This window comes from Zeus faber (assembly GCF_960531495.2).
Source record: "Zeus faber genome assembly, chromosome: 16".
Taxonomy (NCBI): domain Eukaryota; kingdom Metazoa; phylum Chordata; class Actinopteri; order Zeiformes; family Zeidae; genus Zeus; species Zeus faber.
The window spans coordinates 31,621,359-31,640,909 of NC_137202.1; the positions used below are offsets into that span (position 1 = coordinate 31,621,359).

The 19,551-nt window shown below is 42.9% G+C and overlaps 1 protein-coding gene across 1 annotated transcript; it reads right to left on the reverse strand.

Annotated features, from left to right (window-relative positions):
- Positions 1–78: 78 nt before the first annotated feature.
- Positions 79–18,946, reverse strand: prim2 (DNA primase subunit 2). The gene is made up of 14 exons (XM_080017206.1): positions 18,917–18,946; positions 18,461–18,610; positions 18,259–18,371; positions 18,061–18,155; positions 17,860–17,980; positions 16,440–16,535; positions 14,849–14,986; positions 12,863–12,930; positions 10,239–10,311; positions 9,827–10,012; positions 4,823–4,949; positions 4,524–4,606; positions 3,606–3,674; positions 79–338 (listed from the first exon to the last, which is right to left on the reverse strand). Exons 2-14 carry the CDS (start codon positions 18,603–18,605, stop codon positions 192–194), a joined length of 1,461 nt encoding a protein of 486 aa, XP_079873332.1. The 5' UTR covers positions 18,606–18,610; positions 18,917–18,946; the 3' UTR covers positions 79–191.
- Positions 18,947–19,551: the final 605 nt, after the last annotated feature.

The following is a 19,551-nucleotide window of genomic DNA, read 5'->3' on the forward strand; positions in this document are numbered from 1 at the left end:
GTTTCTTGTGATCTTTGTTCAATTCAAAAAATAAATTCAACGTTATCTTCATGTTTGACTTTAATAGTTTAAGGCTGATGAGACTAAAACATGAAAAAAACATTCAAAGTTTAAGATAGAAAGAAGATTTCATCAAATTTTAGCATGCATCCTGGAAGTAAGACTCCAGGTCCTCCGTCATGGCTGCCAGATCATGGGGGGGGTCCGGCTGACATCTCCAGCTTCTTGTGAGGGGCGGGGTTAGCATTGGCTACGCCCCCCCGGCCTCCAACCAGCAGCTTCTGGCTCTCCACAAAGTACTGGTTTGGGTGGTTGAGCGAGAAGCCACAGTCTTCGATCTGCATCAAAACAGGAAGAAGGAAATCAACAAACTGAACTGCATGTTCAAGTATAAGATGAAGGTCCGAGGCAGTTCCAAACCTCCTGCTGAAATCACAACAAATTCAAGGTATGCTGTAAAGTTTCTTGGCCACAACAAAATCAGGCTGAATTTGTTGTGGCCAAGAAACTTTACAGCATCGGGCCCGAATATTGGGAATGAGGAACGGCGTCTTTACCCTGTATAGTGTAAACTTTAATTAATCTCACCCCATGTTGCCACTCTGCGGCAGCAGACAGACAAATGTTGTAGTAACCCATCCAATGAGTAATTTCCCAAGCGCAAAAATGAAGCTGTAATAGATGTCAAGTTTACATCTTTAATTTTGCCAGCTAAATGACTACAGCGGGCACAGTATGACAGGGAAAGTCTTGCGGTTCAGAACTGTGGTGGCTTGACACCGCGGTACACCATCACATCTCTAATGACCATCCTTCCTGGATCACGCAGTGCTGACACAAAAGAAAGACACTTCATCCAAAGGTTCTTAGAACTTCCTGAGGTGCGAAAACGCCTTCTGTGACCCATTATAGTATTCAGGGTTTTTTTTTGAAACGCAACGTCTGCTCGGGTTGTCTGTCCACACTGAACAAACCATGCAGTCCACAGGGTGCAAGTCACTGGATGCCAATGACTTCAAACAAATAGGAAGCAAACTAAAATAAATTGATCTAAAATCAAAACACACCGTACCATATAGCGCGCGCGCACACACACACACACACACACACACACACACACACACACACACACACACACACACACACACACACACACACACACACACACACACACACACACACACACACACACACACACACACGTTAATTCCGGGTGTAAACGGGGCCAAATACATTGTCACAATCCATTTTTGTGGTCGTAGTTTATTCAAACCTTATAACACAAACAGAGGTTGTCCACCCTCTCCCACTCCGATTGATTTAGAGCAGATCAGCTTCAGAAAACAGTAAACTGCACCTTCACGGTTTCTATGCTCGGATATTTCCTGGCAGACAAAAATAATAATAAATGGTGGATGGCGCCAGGTTCACAGCTGTCCTCACAGAAGCTGATGACGACGCAGCTTCTCTAGCGGTTCTCCACACGTCCCGCTGCAGTTTGACTTTCTGCCTGTATGCAGGGATCAGGTGGAGCAGGATGTGGTGGTTTGTTCCCAGCATAGCGCGGGGGGATCCACGCTGTGGATGGTGGTGTAGCAGTAATGCAGCGTGTTCTCCTCTCTGGTTGGATGGTTCATAATTTGCTTGTATTTGGGAATTTGTGTCTTAACCAAATTCCATCACAGCGCCCTATGTGAAAGCCCCTTCAGTCACATCACGCTTTGCTTCAACACTTCCAGCCCCCTCGCTTGGCTACCTCCGTGACCTCCATTTTCCTCCGCTTATCTGGGGCCAGGTCGTGGTGGCAGCAGGCTGAGCAAGGAGTTCCAGGCCCCCTTCTCCCCTGCAACGTTTTCCAGTTCCTCATGGGGGATCCCTCCAGCGTGTTCTGGTCTACCCCATGGTCTCCTACCAATTGGACGTGCCCGGAAAACCTCCAAAGGAAGGTGCCCAGGAGGCATCCTGATCTGATGCCCGAGCCACCTCAATTGGCTCCTTTCGACACGAAGGAGCAGCGGCTCTATTCTGAGCTCCCTCCCGATGTCCAAGCTCCTCACCCTATCTCTAAGGCTGAGCCCAGCCACCCTTGGAGGAAACTCATTTTGGCCGGTTGTATTCGCGATCTCCTTCTTTCAGTCACTACCCAGAGCTCATGACCATAGGTGAGGGTTGGGACGTAGATGGACTGGTAAATTGAGAGCTTTGCCTTACGGCTCAGCTCCCTCTTCACCACAACGGTCCAGTACAACGCCCGCATCACTGCTGACGCTGCACCGATCAGCCTGTCCATCTCACGCTCCATTTCCCCCTCACTCGTGAACAAGATCCCGAGATACTTGAACTCTTTCACTTGGGGCAGCAACTCACTCCCAACCCGGAGGGGACAATCCATCGTTTTCCGGCGGAGAACCATGGCCCCAGACTTGGAGGAGCTGACTCTCATCCCGACCGCTTCACACTTGGCTGCAAACCTCCCCAGTGCGTGTTGGAGGTCACGGTCTGATGAAAACAATAAAACCACATCATCTGCAAAAAGCAAAGATGCAATTCTGAGATTCCCAAACCGGACACTCTCCTCACCTCGGCTGCGCCTTGAGATCCTGTCCATGAATATCACAAACAGAATCGGGGACAAGGGGCAACCTTGGCGGAGTCCAACACCCACTGAGAATGTGTTTGACTTTGTGCTGAGAATACGAACACAGCTCTCACTTTGGATGTACAAGGCCCGGATGACTCGTACCAACGGCCCCGGTATCCCATGCTCCTTCAGTACCCCCCACAGGATCCACTGAGGGACACGGTCGAAAGCCTTCTCCAGGTCCACAAAACACATGTAGACTGGATGGGCAAACTCCCATGACCCCTGCCCCAGCAACCCTGCAAGGGTAAAGAGTAACTTCCGGAAGGAAGTTACATTCCTTCAGAAAACGCCCCCCCCCCCCCTTTTTTTATTCCTCCCTCTGTTTGACCCCGAAATATTGGTGGATCCCAGACTTTTGCTTAAGGTTAGAGGTAGTGGTTAGGAGGTAGGAGGGCAGGGCTTAAGAGATAGTGGTTAGGAGGTAGGAGGGTAGGGCTTAAGAGAGTGGTCAGGAGGTAGGAGGGTCAGGCTTAAGAGATAGTGGTTAGGAGGGTAGGGCTTAAGAGATAGTTGTTAGGAGATAGGAGGGTAGGGCTTAAGAGATAGTGGTTAGGAGGGTAGGGCTTAAGAGATAGTGGTTAGGAGGTAGGGGAGTAAGGGCTTAAGAGATAGTGTTTAGGAGGTAGGAGGGAGTGGTTAGGAGGGTAGGGATAAGGAGATAGTGGTTATGAGGTAGGAGAGTAAGGGCTTAAGAGATAGTTGTTAGGAGGTAGGAGAGTAAGGGCTTAAGAGATAGTGTTTAGGAGGTAGAAGGGTAAGGCTATAAAGATAGTGGTTAGGAGGTAGTAGGGTAGGGCTTAAGAGATAGTGGTTAGGAGGTAGGAGAGTAAGGGCTTAAGAGATAGTGTTTAGGAGGTAGAAGGGTAAGGCTATAAAGATAGTGGTTAGGAGGTAGTAGGGTAGGGCTTAAGAGATAGTGGTTAGGAGGTAGGAGGGGAGTGGTTAGGAGGTAGGAACTCACGTCGTGTGTCAGCTCAAAATACTTCTGGCAGGCTAGCTGGAAGTGCATTCCCTTCACCAGCTCCAGGATCTAAAAAGAAGGTGGAGATGAAACGTTGCATGATGAATGAATGAATGAATATTCTGTTTAAAACCTAGAATTCTGAGAAGAACAGACACTCGGGCCGAGGTAAGTACTGGCGGTAAGTTAAGGTAAGTTTAATTTAGGACGATTTAAATGTATATTCAATACAACACAGATAATTAATTCCATTATATAATTATAGAACCAGAATCATGATTGTGGCGCTGCCCCTTGCGGCGGCCTGCACGAGCACCTTTTGTCGATGACGCACATTTTAGTATTTTTAGAGCTTATTGTGCGTAATCACCGGATGTCATACATACAGTCATACATATATGCAGTGAAATGTCACATGTATGTGACAAATAACCTTGAAATCTACATTTATCCTTATGATTAAAGCGCCGTCTAACAGTCAGCCCTTCCTCCCTCCCATCCTTCCCTGCTTTCCTCCCTCCCTTCTATCCTTCTCTCCCTTCTGTCTGCCCTTCTTCAGTCGTCCCTCCCTTCTGTCCTTCCTCGGCATAAGGGGATCAACAAACTCAAATAAACAAAGAATGAGAAAAGAGTTGTAGAACAATATGACGTCTGCTTCATGATCGGGGAGAGAGAACACATCGAGAAACATTTCATTAACAATCATTTTACTTTGAGGATTTGGCTGAATCTAGAACACACACACACACACACACACACACACACACACACACACACACACACACACACACACACACACACACACACACACACACACACACACACACACACACACACACACACACACACACACACACACACACACACACACACACACACACACACACAGCCCCCATACATGTAGATGGTGGAACCAACCTGAGAGATTCCACTGGGAGAGAGTTTAGAGGACTGTAGCTTCTGTTTCAGGAGCTCCAGGTCACTGTGTCGAAAGGGACACCCTGAAGAAACATACAGTAATATTAGATTAGTCTACACACACCCTAAAACATACATTAATATTAAATAAGTCTACACACATCTTAAACATACAGCAATATTAGATTAGTCTCCACACATCTTAAAACATACAGTGATATTAGATTAGTCTACACATCTTCCCACATACAGTAATATGAGATTAGTCAGATGCCCTCCACCCTCTATCCTCCCCTCACCGTGGTGGTCTCCCTGGCTGGGGGGGTTGGACAGGATCACCTTCATGCAGCTGTAGGGGGTGTAGTCCGTCCGCTTGCCCTCTTTTCCAAACATGTGACGGATGCTGTAGGCGTAGGCTTTGTCAAACTGGAGACAGAATGCAGAAGAAGTGAGGGTGGTGACAGAGTGAGGGTCTGAGCGGGTGACAAGTTGAGGGTCTGGGGGGGGTGACAGGGTAAGGGTCTGGAGGGTGACAGGGTAAGGGTCTTTTATTTTAGTCAGCTACTTAATGAAAAGATTTTTGAGTTGAAAATCAAATCAGCATACAAGTCATGCAGCAGTTTCAACCATGTGCAGCTGATGGAGAAGCTCCATCACTGTAGGACCTCCACACTCTTCCACTTATTCTCAGGGAAAAGGTAGAAACCAGAAGGATTATGAATATGGTGTGTGTGCATGTGTCATGGCTTTAATGAAATTAAGCCACAGTAAGCACTTAGCCAAATCTCTCTTATGTGCAATACCATGTTGATGGCTCTATTTGAATGGCTGTGGTTGTGACTCAATCATATCAAAGTTATACAGCTATACATTCTACACAACGCTAGGCTAATTGACTATTGCACCAGCAACAGCCTGGAAAATAACTGCTTTCATTCTACTGTTGACAGTGTGCCCCATTCAGAATAAACTGATAACAAATGTGACACTTTGATAACAAGCATGTCATTGAGAGTCCTGCTTTAACAATACAACTCTCACAATGGAAGCTCCATCCCATGATGCTTTGCTGGCCACTGCTCACCCTAACTAGCAAAAAGAACGCACAAAGCTTATTAAAGGGTGATGTAGCTTTATGAGGTGTGAGTAAGCACCTCCACACTGTCATGTCAACTTCATAACTGTGTGTGCTCCCAACGCTAAACTCTGCAAGGCTTTGATTTCAAGTAAAGCAACAAACACCTGGGCTGGAGATCTTCACCAAAGGAAGTTTGAAGTGGAACACCAAGAATGACTGGCTTCTATGGGTGACATTCATGGTGCATTGTGTTTATTAAAAAGGGGGAGCTGAGCCGCCATTGTCTAATGGTGACGTTTGCATTGATTCAAGATTCAAGAGGTTTATTTGTCACATACATATACATACTTTCATACATATATGCAGTGAAATGTAATGCAACGCACCCGGTGATAACACAAAATATGTGCTAGGAAAAATTTCTTTCTAAAAGACCAACTAACTGACTCCCTAAACGTAATACAGTAAGTCGAATACTTATAGAATAAAAATAAAAATATATAGAATAAAATAAAATACAATAAAATAAAATGAAATAAAATGGAATAGATAGAGGGAATATGCTTATGTATATGGAATAGGCAATTATGTATATACAGATATGTGCATTTAAAGTGGCATGTGAATTAAAGTGGCATGTGAATGTGAATAGTGTGAGGTAGTGTTTGGGATAATACAGCACAGTATACAACAGTACGGCGCAGCAATACGACAACACGAACAATCCTGAACAGTGACACAGTATGCGGTACAGTATGCTACATACAGTACAGTAAGGTAGTGGAGCCTATGTGTGTGGCTCAGTGAGGACCCCTGGTGAGGTCAGCGTTGACAGTTCTAATAGATGGCGGGAAAAAACTCTGTCTCAGTCTCTCTGTGTGACTGCGGAGGCGCTTGCCTGACTACAGCAGCTGGAACAGTCCGTTGTTGGGGTGATGAGGATCCTTCATGATCCTGCGGGCTCTGCTACTACACCTCCTGGTGTATAACTCCTGCAAGGGGGGGAGGGTAGTTCCAGTGGTACGTTCAGCTGAACGCACCAGCCTCTGCAGGGCCCGCCTGTCCTGAGCATACAGCTCCCAAACCAGGCAGTAATGTTGCCTGTCAGGATGCTCTCCACTGCTCCAGAGTAGAAGGACTTGAGGATCCTCAACGAGACCCGGAATTTCCTCAGCTGCCTGAGGTGGTAAAGACGCTGCCTCGCCTTTCTCACCAGTGTCTGTTTGTAAAGTCCATGTTAAGTCCTCTGTGATGTGGACTCCCAGGTATTAGAAGCTGCTCACCCTGTCAACAGAAGTCCCATTAATCACCAAGGGCGCGTGCATCCTCGATTGTGATCCTCGCCTAAAGTCCACAATCAGCTACTTAGTTTTGCTGACGTTCAGGTGGAGGCTGTTGTCCTGGCACCAGAGTGACAGGTCAGCCACCTCCTTGCGGTAGGCCTTCTCGTCGCAGTCGGTGATCAGGCCCACAACAACGGTGTCGTCAGCAAGCTTTATGATGGTGTTGGAGCTGGACCTGGCCACACAGTCATGTATGTACAGGGAGTACAGTAGGGGGCTGAGGACGTGTATTCAGGGTGAGAGAGCTTGACATGTGCTTCCCCACCCTGACCACTTGGGGGTGGGCTGTGAGGAAGTCCAGGATCCAGACACACAGCGGAGCATTCAGTCCAAGCTCCTTCAGCTTGACAGCCAGTCTGGTGGGGACTATGGTGTTGAAAGCTGAACTATAATCAATGAACAGCATTCTCACATAGGCCCCCTTCTGGCCATTCAGATGCGTGAGCGTGGTGTGCAGTATCTGGGAGACCGCGTCATCCGTGGATCTGTTCTGCCGGTACGCAAACTGCAACGGGTCCAAGGTGCCGGGGAGGGAGGCGCAGATATAATCCTTAATCAGCCTCTCGAAACACTTCATGTTGTGCTGCACTTCTTGTTGTGCTGACAATGTTGTTTGTCTGTGTCATGGTGGCCCTACAGCAGCATCTTCACTTCTACTATGGATGAAGTCTGTGTATTGACTTGGATTGTTTGCTGCTATATTTATAACTGGACCAATAACTATATGAATTATGAAAGATTGGCCAAGATGCTGAAAAATGTTTATCCTCAATAAATATAGCATTATGCGGCAGCTTGTAGCCTTCGTTATTCTCTTTTCTCTATTATAATGCACTTCTGCAGACTTAATCACACACACACACACACACACACACACACACACACACACACACACACACACACACACACACACACACACACACACACACACACACACACACACCCCTCCTGAAAAGTGATGAAATTAAAAGCAATTTTCTCATGTATACCTGCACGCCTTTGGTATGTCATAGAGTACAGCAAAGAAACTGTGAAAAGAGATCAATTATATTCTAAAATGGCCTGGATTTGTTGGTACCCTTCACAAAAGATTATAAATAACTGGATTATAGTGATATTTCAAACTAACTGCTTTCTTTAATTGGTATCACACGTGTCTTCAATCTTATAATCAGTCATTCAGCCAATTTAAATGGAGAAAAGCAGTCACTGCTGTTTGGTATCATCATGTGCACTACACTGAACATGGACCAGAGAAAGCAAAGGAGAGAGTTGTCTGAGGAGATCAGAAAGAAAATGAGAGACAGGCATGTTAAAGGTCAAGGCTATAAGACATCTCCAAGCACCTTGATGTTCCTGTGACTACAGTTGTAAATATTATTAAGAAGTTTAAGGTCCATGGGACTGTAGCCAACCTCCCTGGACTTGTTCGCAAGAGGAAATTCAACCCCAGATTGAACAGAAGGATAGTGACAATGGTAGAAAAAGAGCCAAGGACAACTTCCAAAGATGTACAAGCTGAACTCCAAGGTCAAGGTACATCAGTGTCTGATCACACCATCTGTCGCTTTTTGAGTGACAGCGGGCTCCATGGAAGAAGAGGACTCCACTTTTGAAAGAAAAACATAAAAAAGTAAGACTGGAATTTGCTAAAATGCACATTGACAAGCCACAATGCTTCTGGGAGAATGTCCTTTGGAGTCAAAAATAGCTTTTTGGCAAGTCACATCAGCTCTATGCCCACAGACGAAAAACTAAATCTTTCAAAGAAAAGAACACCATACCTACTGTGAAACACGGAGGAGGCTCAGTTATGTTTTGGGGCTGCTTTTCTGCGTCTGGCACGGGGTGCCTTGAATCTGTGCAGGGCACAATGAAATCTCAAGACTATCAAGGCATTCTGGAGTGAAAAATACTGCACAGGGGCAGAAAGCACCGTCTCAGTCACAGGTCATGGGTCCTCCAACAAGATAATGACCCAAAACACACAGCTAAAAGCACCAAGAATAGATAAGAACAAAACATTGGACTTTTCTGAAGTCGCCTTCTATGAGCCCTGATCTGAATCTTATCGAACATCGATGGAAAGAGCTGAAACATGCAGAACGCACCATTCAAACAGCTGGAGCAGTTTGCTCAGGAAGAGTGGGCCAAACTACCTGTTGACAGGTGCACAGGTCTCATTGAGAGTTGAAATCTCATTGAGAGATGAAATCGCTTGATTGCAGTGATTGCCTCTAAAAGTTGTGCAACAAAATATTAGGTTAAGGGCACCAACAAATTTGTCCAGGCCATTTTAGAATATAATTGATCTCTTTTCACAGTTTCTTTACTTTACTATATGACATACCAAAGGCGTGTCATACAGCCTATTCATGAGAAAAATAGCTTTTCATTTCAATCACTTTTCAGGAAGAATGAAGCATTGTTTCAATGAACTTTAAGGCTAAGAGTAAAGTTTTTAGGGGTTACTAAAAATGGAATGTAGAAAAACATTTTACTTTATACAGTCCGTCGATTAGTTGACACATTTTTACATACCCAATACACTAATATCTATCTATCTATCTATCTATCCATCTATCCATCTATCTATATATAAATAAAGGGTGTCACAATTCGATTTGAATTTTGATTTTAAGGTCATGATTTGATTCAAACCATTTTTTCCCCCAGCACTGACGGCTTCTATAACTAAGACGGCTCTTTCTTCTATAAATTCCTGGTTGAATAAAGGTTTAGGTTCTATTAGTATTAATACAAAAAGCCCAAACTGGCTTCATCCCAGTGTCGATACCAAGTTTCATTTTTGGTTTATGTTCATTTAGTGTTAGTAGTAAACATAACCCAGGGGAACACTGCAGTACAAATATTCACATTACCTTGTCTGCATCCACCTTGCCCTTGATGAACTCTGACCTCCAGAACTGCAGGGCCTGGTCTAAGGTCAGGCCGATGCCTTTGAGGAAGAGGCCGTACTGCATGCGTCCGCCGTGGCGCAGGTGGTGGTTCTCCCTCAGGTTGTGGTGCAGCTGCCGCATGCAGAGTGGGAAGGACTTCCCTGAAAGCTGGAGGGAGCAAGAGCCACATCAGGACCCACAACCCAAATCCTAAACATTAGCACAACCATGGATGTCAGCTGCCCTGTTCTACAACCAGAAAACATACAGAAGCCATAAATAGATGGACGCACATTTAGAACACAACCGAGTACCATTTTGTTTAGAGACATTTTAGCAGTCCTTAATTGTTCAATGTCCCTTTCTGCAAATCCAATGTGTTAAATGTTCTCACCAGATCAATTTGTTCCAAGGAGATTTTCCCAACACTTTTCTGGATGCTGTAATCCTGTCCCACGTAGGCATGGCTACCAGAGAAAGTGATTTCAAAAGTAGTCAGAGAAACACGTTTGCATTGTTCAGTTTAAGGTATTAAAAGACCCATATTTTTATGTAGAGCACAATCCTGTCAATAAAATACGGTGACACCCTTGAAATCAAGAGACTATAAATCTGTGCTAAATCACCTAAGATTCAGAAGATTCTGATTTGTTGAACTAAAAGTCAGCTTTTGTAAAACCAAGGAGCTGATTGTGGACTTTAGGCGTGGATCACAATCGAGGACGCACGCGCCCTTGTGGATTAATGGGACTTCTGTCGATAGGGTGAGCAGCTTCAGATATCTGGGAGTCCACATCACAGAGGACTTAACATGGACTGTTCACACAGACACTCTGGTGAGAAAGGCGAGGCAGCGTCTCTACCACCTCAGGCAGCTGAGGAAATTCCGGGTCTCGGTGAGGATCCTCAAGTCCTTCTACTCTGGAGCAGTGGAGAGCATCCTGACAGGCAACATCACTGCCTGGTTTGGGAACTGTACTGCCCAGGACAGGCGGGCCCTGCAGAGGGTGGTGCGTTCAGCTGAACGTACAACTGGAACTACCCTCCCCCCCTTGCAGGAGCTATACACCAGGAGGTGTAGTAGCAGAGCCCGTAGGATCATGAAGGATCCTCATCACCCCAACAACGGACTGTTTCAACTGCTGCGGTCAGGCAAGCGCCTCCGCAGTCACACAGCAAGAACAGAGAGACTGAGACGGAGTTTCTTCCCTCAAGCCATCAGAACTGTCAACGCTGACCTCACCAGGGGTCCTAACTGAGCCATACACTAGGCTCCACTACCTACTGTACTGTATGTAGCATACTGTACCGCATACTGTATCACTGTTCAGGGTTGTTCGTGATGCCGTATTGCTGCGCCGTACTGTTGTATACTGTGCTGTATTATCCCAAACACTACTCCCTCTATTTACTCCCACTTTAATTCACATACCACTTTAAATGCACATATCTGTATATACATAGGCATATTCCTTCTATCTATTCCATTTTATTTCAATTTATTTTTATTGTATTTTATTCTTTATATTTTTATCTTATTCTATAAGTATTCCACTTACTGTATTACGTTTTAGGAGTCAGTTAGTCGGTCTATTAGAAAGGAATTTTCTACTTTTTATTTTATTTTTTATTTTTTCCTAGGACATATTGTGTGCTATCACCGGGTGCGTTGCATTACATTTCACTGCATATATGTATGGAAGTATGTATATGTATGTGACAAATAAAAATCTTGAATCTTGTTCAAGAGTTAAATAGTAAAGGATTTAAAGAGTTGGATTGCTCTTAGGTAAAGGATTGTTTAATTGACGTAGTATCAAGACTGTACACAAAAAATTAAAATTGCATAAAAATTGGACACGATGACCGCGCATTGCACTGTTGCCTCACAGCAAGAAGGTCCTGGGTTCGATTCCCCCACCTTTGTCGCTGTTGGCATTGTGCTCCAGTGGGTTATCTCCTGATCAGGAGCCTTTCTGTGTGGAGTTTGCATGTTCTCCCTGTGCTACCACGGGGCTTCCTCTATGTACCATCGTAAGAACCCCCCCCAAAAAATGAAAAATAAAATAAAAAAACCCACACAAAACAATTGTCGTCTGACCAACAATGGACATTTGTAATTGGTCCCCGTGCGTGGCTGTATGCTACCCACTGCCCCTGGCTGCCCCCTGGAGGAAGGACAAGCCAGGACAGGTTAAAAGCAGAATAGGTTTCATTGAAACGTGTGTGCGTTGGTCGCTGTCACCGCATGGGTGCATGTGTGCCGTGCGAAGAATCATCTTGTCAGAAAATGCTATATTAAATAGATTACACATAATATATCTAATCTTATGTTGTGGTCCATAGATTAGTAGGGGATGGTAGCTCAGGAGGTAGAGCTGGTGGTCTAGTGATCTAAAGGTTGCTGGTTGGATCCCAGGCTCCTCCTGCTAGCATGCTGTAGTGTCCTTGAGCAAGACACTTAACCCCTCATTGCTCCTGATGGCTGCGTCCGTCGGTGTTTGAACAATTGTAAGTCGCTTTGGATAAAAGCGTCTGATAAATGACTAAATGTAATGTAATGTAATGTAATTAGTTACCAAATATTATAAAGGTCACCTTTGAGAATGACATTAAACATCTGCATTTCATTCAGTGTTCTTTACTTTTCCGTCTTTCCGACAAAGTTTCTTGACTGACATTCTTGAGATATACTGTCGATACAATGTTATGTGTAAAGTGTTACTTTATTTAGTATTGTGATTATGTCTATTCTCCACCTAAGAAAAGAACAATCAATTTATTTATCCCTGGGGAAACTGATCCTCGGCATTTGACTCATCCTACCCATGTAGCAGCATCTCGTACTGTACATGACGTGTCTTTAAGTCTTTAGAAAAGCGCTGTATGAATATAATGCACTATATTATTATAATTATTACTACTAATTAGGTGCAAAGGTTTTTGCAGCTTTGAAGGTAAAAGGCACTTGTGTGTTGGAGACTTGGGTGAGTGTGAACAGAAGGAATGTGGTGAGACCTGAGGTGGCTGAGCAGAGGCTGAAGCCGTTCATCAGACTGAACCATGGGAAGGGAACGGGCCGTCAGCTGGAGAGAAAAAAAAAAAAAAAAAAAAAAAAAAAAAATCTACATGAAAGATTACAAGATTTTGCTACAGTCCAACATTCAGACAGAAAAGATGATAATACAAAAGCAACACGCAGCAAACCACCTCCCCTAACTTTAGTATTCCTTCCAGTCAAAGGCCAAAACTATAAGCCAACATCAGTGAAGACAAAAACACAACTATGACATCATCAGATTGTTAAAAGACATCATGAGGAAATTAAAAACAGATGAGACTAAGCGTGCGTAATGGAACAGCAGAGATACAAACTGAAGTGTAGTTTGCCATTACCAAAACAGAAGGGTTTCAATTCACCAAGAACGTATTTAACCAAGAACAGTTCATGTAACAACAATGAGTCCAAATTGAATCCTCAGATGACTTTATCAGCAACTCAATGTCAAAACATTTTTTGAGAGTGCGAGTTCAAATTTTAAATGGTCGCATTCGTGTGAGTGCATGATCGTGAGGCAGTTTTGGTGCAACGTTTCCTCTGTGGTTGAAAGCAGCTTTTCCTTCACTGGCTCCGTTTGTCTCTCCCTGCCTGCACCTTCATCATAAGTGGATGTGGTAGGGTGGGGCCATATGTGAAAATGTTCCTACCTGCCATAGCCATCCCAACAATCAGCCATTGACAATATATTTGTGCCACTGGGGGTGCGGCGTGCCTGGCCACTCAGGTGGAACAAGCCTTTTCAGCTAATGCAGTCCTGGAAGAGCTCGTTGCAAAAAAGACCAAATTACCTACATGGGATTATTTTGGTTTTAAAGCGGACCGACCAGCAAGCCAAAGGACGGAAAATAAGTAATTTGCAGTCACTGCAAATGAGTAGCGCCAGCAAAACATTGAACACCACTAACTGAAATGCTCTTTTGCACTTTTCAAAGTAGGAGGATGGATTTTAAGAGTTTAAATGAACGCGGTACAGACATGTAACGCATTGTAGACATGTTATTGATTGACAACATATTGTTACTAGGGCTGCACCCCACTCAGAATTTTGTCAGTCAAATAAGGTTTGGTACAGACACGTGGTATTAAATGGGTTCCGGGGCTAAGCTCCGACATGACCGGTACTGTTAACAGTCTTGGAGAAATTAAGAAAATGTATTTTCTATTTATTTAGGCTAAACAACCAGTTTCTAACTTGAAATAAGATGCATAGATTTGTTTAAGAAGCATTTCTGCTATCATCAGAAGAGACCTCTCTCCATCAGCGGAATGGAGATATGCGGCTCCCTCCGCCTGGCTCTCACACATGCACTGGAGACCCTGCTCTGAGTGACTGACAATGGGACGGCGAGAGCAGATTGCGAAGCGATCGCATCCTCCACTCTTAATGCGCAAAAAATAAAGCAGTGTTGATTCTGCTCTTGATTTGCTTTAGTTTCTCTTAAAATGTTCTTAAAAAAATAACCGATAAGAGAACCGTTAAAGAACCTGATCCATTGTTGCATCCATGAAGCCAATACCTTCAGACCAACTTCCGTAGCTGTGGGACGGCAGGCTCTCAGACTCCCTACTAGGCCTCGTCAGAAAGGCTGACTGGTCTTTATTAGAAAGAGGACCGATCCAATATCAGGGACATCATTAACTCATCGGATATTACCGATCCGCGTCCAGTTCAAGTAAATTCCTTTGGAATACATTTAAATGAATTTTTGAATATTTTTTGCTCTTTTAATAAGTGCTGTGTGGTTTACTACAGCGTCATGTAACCTTACAAATAACAACAAAATCAAGAAGGAGGAAAAAAGAGCTCTGGTATGGAAGTGGCAAACAGTGGATGGGTACACCACGAGTCTTCATGTTGTTCAGTAATGTTGACTTCCTTCCTGATCTTCCCAACCTGAATAAATCAAACATCATGGAGCGTGAGGGGCGGTTAGGATACGTACAGCCAGAGCTTTGGACAGCCTTGTGCGGAAGTCGTTCAGGACGATGGTGACAATGTCCTGGTGAGGAATGTAGACGTAGCCATCTTTGAGGTAAACCTTCCTTGTTCGTACTAGATCCAGAGCATCTTGAAATGGAACCTTTCACATGGAACAAGATTTCTAAAAGAGCTTAGAATACTTCATCATACACGTAAATGATCACTAAAATGCAATCATAATGTATGTTATCAATCACTATTTAAAGGAAAATGTTTTCAAGGTTGACATTCTTGTTTTAGTGGTGTCCACAAAATGGACGATTTTATATTTATTCACTTTCACACACAGCTTTTGAAGCAATTTAGGATTGAACAAAGTAATGAAATCCTGCAAATGTTCACAACTTCTTTCACAACTCTTGACAAATGGTCTGACAGAGTGTTGCAGCTGAACCGCCTATTAGAGCTGTTAGAGCCCAACCCTCTGACGTCTAATGGAGAATATTTATCACTACACGATGGTTGACCTTTGCCGAGGTCATAGATGAGAAAAACGGAACAGAAAATATATTTAACTGCAATATAATAACACTGACCCCCCCATTACCATCCAAAAGACCAAAGTCTCCCTCTCAGAGGGCAAGAACCTTGGGATGATTGGGTGATTCTAGACTCCCGGTGCTCCTGCTCAGCCCACATCCATCTTGCAGGTTTTCCATCAACAACACCCGCAGCATTTGCCCGCTCTTCACGAGGGAAGGAACATAAGTTCTGGTTCAGGCACTTGTCATCTCCCATCAATTCTCTTCTGGCTGGACGTCCTGCCTCTTCCATCGGACCTCAACAGCGCATCCAAAAAGCAGCAGCCCGTCTAGTGTTCGAGCCACCAAAATACGCTTGTGTCACTCTACTCCAATCACTTCACTGCTTCCTATCTCTGCTCAGACCAAATTTAAGATGCCAATACTCTCCTAGGAGGCCGTCCATATCTAGACCCACTGGCCAGGTTCCAGACTCCTTCACCCCTCCATGGACTCGAGTTGTTCATCCCAGTCACGACACATCTAAGTCCTGGCGCCCCAATGTTGGAAGTAGCTCTCCCTATTGTCAGAACGGATGAATCACTCCCCAGCATTCTCTTCAGACGACACCTGGACCCTACGGACCTGACCTTTATGTCTGTCTACTCCATCAGCATCACTTTTCCCTTTACTTTGTAGCTTACTTTCCTAAAATCAAACTCTACTAGTGCGACTTATTCCTATAGATGTTAAGCTGTGACCGTTGGTTTGATACTGTCACTAGTGTACTTTTTGCAAAATCGCTTTGGACAAAAGCATCTGCTCAATGACTTAATGTCATGTAATGTTAACTATAGAGGATGTAAACACCTTTCTGAACCATGGTAAACATCCTATTGCTCCAACACCTTTTTCTATCCCATAGGACACATATTCGAATGACGGGACCTTGAAGACATGTTTTAATATCACGTTATCAGTTATAAAACTCCTGTTTACTAGTTGACCAAATTTTAGCACTTTCTGATATGTGTATAAAAAAACAAACAAACCTCTGAAGCTAAAGTTTAGAACAGTTGATGAAGGACTCACTTTGTAGAAGTCTTGCTCTTCCACAGTGGTTCCACTGACACCAAAGCTGGAGTTGACCAGTTTCTCAGACAATGCCTTTTTTTCCTCTGTGCCAACCTAAAAAGTTATGGATGAAGAGGATGAAACAGTTGCATGCAGAGTTAGAGTCAGTAAAGATTTTTTTCTTTTAAATAATCATTTAAATGGATGCACTGACTTTTTGCATTCGTGGTTGGGTGGGATGCGATATTTCATGTTTCAAATTTTACTTTAAGAAATTAAAAAAAAACAATCTTATGTTTCACAATACTTAACACTTGTGCATTAGAAGATGAACATTTAAAAAATGTGCCTATTGTGCCTTGCTCACGGGTCATAATTATTTCCATTTGGATCAAGTACTGTCCTTTTAATGTATTGGATTAAAGATTAATTGTAATTAATACCGCTTAGTGAGTCTTGTAATCAGTGTTAGTCATAACAAGCTCTTAACTTAATTTAAACCTTTTAACTTTCTCAAACGCTTACCATTGCTATTCTCATTGAAATAATGAGTACTAGCTTATTACAATGGCCAAGCAACACCATCTAGAAAAATCTTTAAAATACATATTGAAATAAAATGACTGAAGGAATGTCCATAATAAAAAGGTATAATAAAATAATTAACATAATGAGAAAAAAACAAAATAAAAACAGCTTTCATCACACAAAAAAGTGAATTTTTTAAATTGTAAAATGACACTCATGTCCAGATGACGTCAGACAACATTTTAAGTAATTTCATTTTAGACCAACTTTCTAATAAGAAAAATAAGTCATCTTAAATTTGATTATAATCCATATAATAATCTCCAATCCCATGAATATGAAAATAACGAAGCAAAATAAAAGCAATCGAATCTTGGGTCATATCTTATGTTTATATTCATTGTGGTGTAAATAAAGCCTAAAGTCATTATTAAAACTACCGGTATTTGTTTTATTTCAACTGCCAGCAACTTAAATCTCTTAATACGCCCTTAATACATGTATGTAAATTTACATTTAATATTGAGAAACACATTTTGAAACACTTCAGGGCCTAAATGTTTGCTGAATTGATTCAATACTTTGAGACTAACTCAAGTTTTACTATTCACTTTTATTTGACCAGATCTGTCTCGTTGAGTTTCAAATTCTCGTTTACAACAGAGACCTGCGGGCAATGTTACAGAACAGAACAGTGATGAGTGAGAGCTTCAGAGTTGATGACAAACCACAGAGCACCATGGTACAGAGTGCTCAGTGTATGTAGAGAAGCCCTAAGGGCAGACACATAGTAAATATCAACATCATCTAAAACAAATGTCAATGTTTATATGTAAATGCAATGAATAAACTTAGGTTATTTTAGAATAAGGACAACAATTAAATGAGTCAGAACTGAATGGAAACTCACCGTATCGTAGTGGAGGCTGTTTTGATGGAGAAAATCAGTTTTGTATTTTGAACGCAGGCAGTTGAAGCGATACTTAAAGAGGTCGACTTCCTGCTGGATGAACCAGCGTCTGAGATCCTCCCTTAAAGAAACCAACATTACATCTGAGCTTGTCAACAAGTCTTGAAAATTTAAATATATTGATTATAAATATGCACTTACGTTTGACAATAGGCGAGTCTGAGGATGAAGTGCGAAATATGATCCTTCCTTCGTTTCTCGTACTCACTCGCTCCGGTTGAGGCTTTTTTCTCTTCCTTGGTGAGATTGAAGGATGAGTCATGTTGCTTTTGGTTTGAATGAATAAAGTGTTATGCAGTTCATGACTGTGTTTCCATATCTTCCACGGAAACTACTCACAGCTTCAGTTTTGTAAGGGAAGCTCAGGTTTTTCAACTCTGTGTCCATCTTCTTGGTGTATTGCTCAGACATCTTCACATAGCTCACTCCCAAACTCTCCACGGTCTTCAACACTAAGATGGCACAAAACATTGGAAAAAACACTCGTTTTGATAACAGATCACCCAGCTTTTCCCGGGTCGGATGCAGGTGTGGATCTTACGTTTCAGTCGCTCCACAGCAAAGGTCTCAAAGTGTGTGAGTGAGATGTTCTCCAGGGGAGGCTGTCCGTACAACTGCAAGCAGTGTCCGTAAAGCTCCTTCTGAGGGTCTCCCAACACCTTCCTCATCCTGCCTGTAAACTGCATGTTTCCTGAAGGGGAGCGAAACAAACGCAATGCTTCTTAATAAATAAACGTGTTTAAACCGGAATTAAACCGATCGTTGCACATTGTGCACGTGATTAAACGGTAACGGCTTATTACACTGAAAAGCTTTGGATGTAAAGTAACAAAGATAACGTATAAAGTTATCAGACTAGTAGGGAAAACGCTATGTTTCTATATTTACGATATTAATAAAGTACATTTTTACGTTATGTTTCATTCTGTGCTTTAAGCTATTCAATAGTAGAAATGTGAAAATTAAAACAGGACAATTTAACGTTAAGTTCCTTTACCGATATGGAGTTAATGTCACCGCTTTTCCCGCCAGGCGCCGCAGACCTGCTTCCTGTTTTCTCGAACGAGCGCGGGTAACCATTGACGTTATTTCCGGTTTCTTCTCTTCTTCTTTCTTCCCGTTGGAGGGTGGCAACCAGCGTTAAGGTGCATTACCGCCACCCACTATGTTGGAATGTGAACCAGGGTTATCTATTACCCCCATAAAAAAATAAAAATAAAATAAATTATAATAATAATAATAATTAAATATATATATTAAAAAAAACAAAAAAAACAAAACATTTTTTCAGTGAACACGTAAGTATGTTGGTCTTGTTTCCGGTTTGCAGTCGTGTCTCCAAACACCTTAACGTCACATCCGTTAAACGCGGTAGGGACTTGGCCGTTATGTGTTTAAAATATACCAAAGGGAAACAATGCCCTTTAACACGACGTCGTAATTTTAAGAAAGTACATTTGGGATTTTTATGCGCTAAACCCTATGTTCATAATACAAAATACCAACCACAGCCCGCTTAATTTGTATTGAAATATGAACTAAAATATTTATAATCCATTTTATTTTAATGGAGTCAATTTGTTTGCTCATTTTGAGATGAGGAGGGACTAGATTTGACACCGATACACACAC